General features: G+C 31.0%; 1 protein-coding gene across 1 annotated transcript; it reads right to left on the reverse strand.

The window, feature by feature from the left end:
- Positions 1 to 804: 804 nt before the first annotated feature.
- Positions 805 to 5,218, reverse strand: LOTGIDRAFT_135662 (hypothetical protein; the record flags this gene model as incomplete). The annotated part of the gene is made up of 4 exons (XM_009069161.1): positions 805 to 926; positions 3,205 to 3,325; positions 3,914 to 4,012; positions 5,177 to 5,218. The coding sequence occupies 4 exons, from the start codon at positions 5,216 to 5,218 to the stop codon at positions 805 to 807; spliced, it is 384 nt and encodes a 127-aa protein (XP_009067409.1).
- Between the last annotated feature and the right edge of the window lie 4,116 nt (positions 5,219 to 9,334).

Below are 9,334 nucleotides of genomic sequence, written 5' to 3' on the forward strand. Positions count from 1 at the left end.
TTATAAACCCACCTGGAAATTAGACATTTCCTTTCCTGTCCGTTCGCGGGTCATCTATTGTTTCTGATGGATTCCATTAGTATTACAAAAACACTAGTTATTTATAGTTATTAGATTGACATTCAGATTAAACCAAACGACATACAATTATTTTATTTCAGTCAAAACTATAGATTACAGCAATGTGTTCTTTAAAGTACAAATTTGTGTAGATTCATGCCAGATTATCATTATCATACCCATTATAAACACAGAAAACTAAAGTGTCACTGTCATTACCTTTCAAGTACACTACCGAAGGATAAAATTGATAAGACATGTTAATATATCTTACACAATATACGGTTCAAAATACACTTAAATAACATTATATAACATAGATGTATGCAGTAGACTATAGGAGCAAGATCAGGAGCAAATCTAGAATTTGACAGAAGAGGGGGTCCCTCTCCGAATGCGCCTTCATTCTGGGTTATGGGGGGACGGGTGCAGCTGGAACAGATTTCAAATGGTCTGAGATGAATTTTGAGCATTTAAAGGGCTTAAAATGTGCATAACTACAAAAATATGTTAGAGAGGATGTTAGATCAGTTTTCTGAACTATGGTACTGTTTATTTAGTATGTACTTTAATATTTCATATATTTATAAACAAGTTCATGCAGTTCAAATTACTAATTCAGCATATTTAATGTTCACAATTAAAAGAACTACCCTAGTTCTACTCTAAGGAAACAAAAACATGACAAAAAGTATACACAATACAGCCCAGAAACTAAACATCCCAAAAATGTTAGCTAAGATTTTAACGCTGAAGTCTTTTCTTGTACTTAAGATCTATAAAAGAAGTCTGGGCTTTCTTCTCCAGTGAGGCCAGTTCTGACACTGTTGGTGCCAAAAATTGCACATGACCTTGGTATACACTACCTGAAAAATAATAGTTAAAGTTGTATTAGATGAAATAATTACATGGAAACATTTCATTTGTAGTGCTATAGGCCTTGTTTAAAATATAGTTATAACATGATTGATATGAAATGAAACCAAAATAAATTAATTTGGACATTTTGGGCTAATATATTAGAAATTATTTCATAATTGTATGTGTCTAAAATAAAATGATGCTCAAACAAATCAATTTTTTTTTTAACAACTTCGTCTGGGGATATCCCTTAAAGATTGGTTCCCTTATTTTCATTTATGAAAATGAAAATTCTTATACTTATATAAAGATAGCTTGCCAGACAAGGTAACATACGCCCACTACCAGCTGTCAGAAATGACAACAAAGTCTGTAGTGGTTTAATATGTGAAACTAATCATCTGATTGTTACTAATTTCAAGCTTTACTGAGATCTCATACCTAGTTTCATCAAGATCGTATAAAAAATGAGTCTCTATTGGGCCTACAAGCCAAAGTAGATGCATTGAATTAATTCAAGGGCAATAACTCCAAAACCATTCACCCTATTGTTACCCATTTCAACTTGACTGAGATCTTGTCCATATATACATGCAAGTTTCATCGAGATTAGGTGATCGTGCATACAAGCCCAATTTAACGTGATTTTACTAAGTCAAGGGCAATAACTCTGAAACCGTTCATCCGATTATTACCAATTTCGAATTTGACCGAGATTTCATCAATATATACATGCATACCAAGTTTCATCAAGATCAGATAAAAACTGTAGCCTATATCGTGCATACAACAATTGTGGACGGACGGACGGTAGAGATATTCTAATGACATGTCCATAATTAATTCATAATTAGCTGAATTAGAAGAGAATTATCAGCAGAATTCCAATGTGTGACGGATCAAAAAGTCTTTTTATGTTTATCCAGACTGTACATTACATACATGGACATTTATGATTGGTTAAAACTCTTAATTATTTACAATAAGAACATAATATGATTAAGAATACATGACAATTCATTAGAAACACCAATTAGTCAAATAGTTTGCTTAATTTGACACTATGAAAGTTAAGGAAACCTGTCTTCGAAGGTAAATTTTATCAAAATTAGAGTACATGTAAATCATCTGTCAAATTTGAATACATTTAGAGATAATAATATATTTACATCCACTTCGCCTGAAACTGATATACATGTACACAATTTGATATTTTGATATATATAATAAGAAAAATTTGGCCAATTTATTTGTCAAAATGAAGAAATATATTTTCCTAGAAGTCTACCAGTGATTGATATCCTATAATAACTTCACATCAAATAATAATACCCTATACCACACTATAAATAGTACTTATTTGAGTAAATGTTAAAATAAATATAAAAGCCATTGGAATGTGTAGAACTGTTCAGATAGGAGTGAAATATATTCCAGACATTGCTGTCAAGGTTGTGGAATTATTAGTTGATAATGTCCTTAATGATAACTTCACTCTTTCTAGATCTATGTCTTCTTGAAATAATAACAATAATTATGCAAACTTAGTATACCTAATGTTTGAAGTAGTACAGATCAATAATGATCATCCTATGGTGATGGTAAAAAACAGAGCTCATACAAATGTTGTTAGATTTTAACTGATAGAATTCAAATAGAACATAATTGTACCATGAAAATGAAATAAAAATAAAAATGAAAATGAAAATGAATGTAGTTTTGCATCCAATTGGACAATGAAGAGAAATATCTGAATCAGATTACAGATTCTGATGAAATATCAAAAATCTTAGTAAAAGTAGATAACGATTTTGATCCTTAAACTGTTTTTTATTGTTGTTGTCTCCATTGTAATCTAACAAGTTTTCTTACACTGTCCCTCTGTTTAACCAATCAAAGGATGTCATTTCTTGATAACAGTGATGAGTAAAGCAATTTTGTTTCTTAAACTTTTTTTTGGGGTCTCCATTTTAATCTACCAAGTTTTCTACCACTGTCCAGCTATTTTAACCAATAAAAGTTTGTCATGAAGAATCCATTTCTTGATAACAGTGAAGAATTGTGGGATAGTGTATTGCTTTTTTATGGATTTAGCTAACCGAGAAGTCTGAGAATGTTATCAAGAAACATGTTCAACATTACACACTTTGATTGGTTAAAAATTACATCATTAGCAAAAGACTATTGTGGAAAACTAGCTAGATTATAATGGACACGAAAAATATCAGAAAAAAAGGAACAAAATTGAAAACTAGTTTTAATTCCATATGAGAAGATACTTACCACCAGCTTTTCGTCTCTGACCGTAGGAAACTTTACCATCAAATTCATTAATAGGAATTTTCATATCGGGATCTATTCTATCAATAGTGATGTCTAGATGTTCTTCAATATCTTTCAATAACTGTTAAAAAAATCCTTGTTAACTAGAATTCAAAACTGGTTTTTCAACTCCATATTTATCATTAGACCATAGACATGTCTAATGTAGAAGGTATAAATGTAAACAAATCACATTCAATGATTTAGAAGCCTCTTTGAATCCTCATAAAAACATCTTAGAAAACAAAATTCAGTAAAAGTTCATATACAATGGCTTTCTAAAAGTACACACCAACAAAATTCAATGGCTGTTTCATCGATTAAAACTCTAACTACTAATTATTTTAGTATTGCTTTAAGCTAGTAAAAAGCGATTTGGTTAGGTCAAATCGAATAATCAAAATATAAGGTCATATGTACTTGAAAGCATCGTTACCATACATGAAAAACATCCTTGGAGACAGATACTGTACATAAATATAACAAATCTGGATTTTAAGCTCAAAGTCCAGTCCAGATATCACACACCAATCTTCTGTTTATAATGAAGTCGAATAGCTCATCAGAGACTTTCATTAATTTTAATCTATGACTTCCCACAACTGTTTATCACCAATTTCCAGGTTAAAATATTCAGCATTTTCAGAATAAACAACACTATTAAGCTTACCTGAGGTTCATTATACCAAATACAACAACCTCCTCTATCAGTTAGATTGGTATTATAACAACCTCTTCCTCTATTATTACAGTTAGAATGATACCACACCTAGATTAATAAAATACAACAACCTCTTTCTCTATTATTACAGTTAGAATGATACCACACCTAGAGTAATAAAATACAACAACCTCTTCCTCTACTATTACAGTTAGAATGATACCACACCTAGAATAATAAAATACAACAACCTCTTTCTCTATTATTACAGTTAGAATGATTCCACACCTAGAATAATATAATATATCCACCTCTTTCTCTCTTATTACAGTTAGAATGATACCACACCTAGAGTAATAAAATACAACAACCTCTTTCTCTACTATTACAGTTAGAATGATACCACACCTAGAATAATAAAATACAACAACTTCTTTCTCTATTATTACAGTTAGAATGATACCACACCTAGAATAATATAATATATCCACCTCTTTCTCTATTATGACAATTAGAATGAGACCACACCAAGAAAAATAAAATATAACAACCTCTCTCTCTATTATTACAAAGAGAATGATACCACACCTAGAATAATAAAATACAACAACCTCTTCTTCTATTATTACAGTTACAATGATACCACACCTAGAATAATATAATACAACAACCTCTTCCTCTATTATTACAGTTAGAATGATACCACACCTAGAATAATATAATATAACAACCTCTTTCTATCTTATTTCAGTTAGAATGATACCACACCTAGAATAATATAATATATCCACTTCTTTCTCTCTTATTACATTTAGAATGATACCACACCTAGAATAATAAAATACAACAACCTCTTCTTCTATTATTACAGTTACAATGATACCACACCTAGAATAATATAATACAACAACCTCTTCCTCTATTATTACAGTTAGAATGATACCACACCTAGAATAATAAAATACAACAACCTCTTCCTCTATTATTACAGTTAGAATGATACCACACCTAGAGTAATATAATATATCCACTTCTTTCTCTATTATTACAGTTACAATGATACCACACCTAGAATAATATAATACAACAACCTCTTCCTCTATTATTACAGTTAGAATGATACCACACCTAGAATAATAAAATACAACAACCTCTTTCTCTTTTATTACAGTTAGAATGATTTCTCTATTATTACAGTTAGAATGATACCACACCTAGAATAAAAAAAATGCAACAGTGGATGATAGGAAATTGGCTGATAAAGGAACTTACCTTTTCTTTGACCGAAGCAACTAAACTAATAGCTAATCCCATTCTGAAAAAGAGAATTTGATTTTTTAAAATTTTTACCACTTTGTTTTTGCTTAGATCATGTCCCTTTGGCAGAAAGTAATATTGCAGCTAAGGCTGATTTAGGGGCTAGTCAGTTGGTTTCATCCAAATCACATGAAAACTATGATTTTGTAGCATATTGTGAATGTGACATTAGAATTTCCTTAAAGCGATTTATTTTAAATCTCTTAGAGGTATTGATAACTAAACTAAAATTTAACTCCCACCATTTCTATGTCTTAGTTTATTTTCACCACAAGAAACATCCACTTAAATTCACCATAACTGGTTGAAAATTTAAACTTATGTTAGATAACATATTTAAAGCAATGGTAGATTGGATTCTATAAAACTTTCCTTTCTGAACTATTTCTCACCTCATTGCAAATAACACACGGAATGGTACCTTTATAGGGACAGATGAGCCATTTTGTGAGGGGAAGGGGGTTGATTTTAGTCTTGAATATATGTAAATAGTCTTCAGAAATACTAGAAATGTACGAAAAATCACATAATTCCTTAAAAAAAATATCTTAAACCATGAATTTCTTTTCCTAATTCTATGAATGTCTTTTCTATAATGGCAGTGTCTCAAGAAAAGACGACTCATCTTTTTAACTTTAAAACGTGTATAATTCTGAACACACATGGATTTGAAGGCTCAAATTTTGAGTGTGAGCTGTGATCACTATTACAAATTATTAATTTCCATTTCTGAGACTAAAGTATGATTGGCAAAAAAATGGCCTGTGTGTCCCTTTAAATACAATTTCTATGATTGACAAATAATTCATAATAAAGAAACAACTTTAGTTGAGATGTTTCTATCAACTGTCAAATTATTTTCTATAAAAAAAATAACCAATTTCTTAGAAATTCTCGAAGATTAATATACTCAATATATTGAGTCAATAATTTTAATAGAAAATGATAAACTGTCTTCCTGTCATGTATACAAAAAAATAATTTTATAATGGAACCTGATTTTTAACCTCTATCAAATTTTATAATAGAGACACATTAGCATTGAGTTAATAGAAAGGTCTTTATGTCCTGAAAATTATGATCTATGTGTCTATTTCCTATCCAGAAATTAAAAATTAGATTCTTGTCTTTTCTGTCTTATCATGCAATAGACTTTGGTATATTTAAAGCTAATATTCCTTTATTTTTAGATAGAGCCAATTTCTATGAGGATATGTGGGTTTTATGAATGTCACCTATGTGGTTGTTACCTTTGCAAATGTTTACTATGCAGATGATACCAGTCATTTACCTATGCGGGTGATACCAGTCATGTACCTATGCGGGTGATACCAGTCATGTACCTATGCGGGTGTTCCCTATGCAGATAATACTAGTCATGTACCTATGCGGGTGTTACCTGTGCAGATGATACCAGTCATGTGCCTATGTGGGTGTAACCAATGCAGATGATACTAGTCATATACCTATGCGTGTGGTACCTGTGCAGATGATACCAGTCATGTGCCTATGCAGATGATACCAGTCATGTGCCTATGCGGGTGTAACCAATGCAGATGATACTAGTCATGTACCTCTTACGGGTGTTACCTGTACAGATGATACCAGTCATGTGCCTATGCGGGTGTAACCAATGCAGATGATACTAATCATGTACCTATGCGGGTGATACCTATGTGGGTGTGTTTCCTGTGTTGGTGTTGAGTAAAAGAAATGTTGCCAAAATAATTGCAATAGGCTACACTTTTTTGAATTTGAATATTAAATATTTAAAGGGAATTGCTATAAAACTGTATAATAAAGAAACTAATTACCTCTCAGCACGTCCAACTCGACCAATTCTGTGGATATAATTCTGTTTTTCATCAGGAAGAGTTACATTGACAACTGAAAAGAAATGTTGATACAAGTTATAATAAAGGAGTTAGTAACACTCAGCCTTGGGCTAAGACTCAATTTGGTATCATAGAATTAGTGTAGAGATAAGTTTGATATATTCATACAAGTACTGTTAGCCAAGAAGATGTAAAGTTCTATTCAGATTTTTCGCTACTTTTGTTTGTCTGGAAGACAAGAAAAGTTCTCTTATTTCAGGATGTATAAATATCAATTGAACAGGTCTAAAGCACACATTGGCCTTAGTAGATGTTTTGATAGATGAATATTGTTTTTGTTTTAATGTTTCTGGCATGGTTTCGATAGACATCTGTTACTTTGTCTTAATGATTCAAGAATGATGATGGTAGACACGGATTAGAAATGGTTTTGATTTTATTTATTAGATGCATGTTGCTTATGTCTTATAGATTCAAAAATGCTTTATTAATAGAGGGAGGAACTGACATGGCATATGCTTCTAGTCGTAGGGATGGACATATATGTCTATTGCTTTTGCCTTAATGATTATGCAATGGTTTACATGCCTGTTGCTTTTGTCTTAATAAAATGATTTTTGAATTTTTTGTCTGTTAGAGGTTGGTTGGTTTTGTATAAATGATTCAGGAATGGCTTTGATGCATCATTCAGTTGTCTCAGCTAATACATCGACACCTACACAATATTATCATGTCAAGGTCTTACATTGACAGGAATATTAGTAGTAATAATGATGAGAAGGGTGTCTTATCACAATTCTAATTTTATTTTCAGTAGGTGTACTGTCAGCTACTTCTTACTAAAAATACATCTGTTGATATATCTTCTATTTATCAAAGTACACAGTCAAATTGAAATGATATATGTTTATCTCTGAAGGTCATTAGGCCAAATTTGATATAATTTTTTAAAATAATTCATTATAGTATATTATGTTACAACGTCATACCATTTTACCAAAAATAAACTTTGATCTTTTGGTTGTATAAGTGAGTGGGATGTACTCTAAACGATCAAAACGAGTTTGGAAGAATGAAGGAGATCGAGTAACTCAAGCCAAACCATCCAGGGCCAAGTTTTACCGCCATGTCATTCGACCCGACCAGATCTAACAAAGAATCAACAACCAAACCAACAACACAGAATCATCCGATTTGAACCAATCCAACTACCATGACTACCAACAACTACCTAGTTTGCATTAACTTGTCATCTACCTACCTTTAAACTAGTTTTACTCTTTGCATAGAGAGAAGAGAGTAATAAGAACTTTTATTTGTATTATCAATATGACAGAAATCACAATGTAGGTTCTAGAAATTAGCACATGTTTTCTAAATTCATATTAATTTCAAATATATCATGAAATAAAAATCTGTTCCAGCAAGACAATTCTGTTAATCAAAATCTCGTCCAAAGTATGGCAAAATCGAGAGTGAAAGTAGTGGACTCCTCCAAAGAGAAGTACCATTAGGTGTTTTGAAAAGAGTAAGCATGCTCTGCACACAACACATGCCAATACTATATAGGTCAACATCATGAGTTACAATCAGATCAATTGTATCTTTGACATTTTTGGACTAACTTTTACATTTCATTTTTCATTATTTCAGCAAGCTCCAGCAATATGGCTGGTTCTTTCACTTTGATGTTTATATAATGTAAAAAACCAGATGAAAATGATATAGCTTCATATAATACACTTTATTACAAACCAATCTAAAGCATTATAAGTATCAAATCCAGAATATTCTAAAGATGTCTAATATAATTCATCTAATGCATATTTTAAAGTGTTTTCTGTCTTTTAAGGGAAATCATTCAAAACAGTTTGTGATGATCACACTTATCTGGAAATTTGTATTCTCTTTTTTAACACTTAGCATCAAAAAAATATTGAATTTAAACATATTACTGTTTCAGTGACATACATCATGTTATCAAATAATAAATTAAGTATAAAAACCGTTAGATTCTATTACAGAATGATTTATTGACCCTTGGCACTTCCTGAAAAGTCATTATTCAGGAAAAAGATGTAGTTTTCACGCACAGTTCGTTTTAAGTTATTAAACATTGCATTAAGACTCTGTTGGGCACACAGTAATATATTGTGCATCAGCTTACAAATGTTCATTTATTCTGCTGTAGTTTTCTCATTTTTTACATGTTCATTTCAATTTCATCTATTTAACAACATTTAACTTTCATTTCAACTTCCAGTACACAGGAGAAAGT

This window comes from Lottia gigantea (assembly GCF_000327385.1).
Source record: "Lottia gigantea unplaced genomic scaffold LOTGIsca_99, whole genome shotgun sequence".
In the NCBI taxonomy this organism is placed as follows: domain Eukaryota; kingdom Metazoa; phylum Mollusca; class Gastropoda; family Lottiidae; genus Lottia; species Lottia gigantea.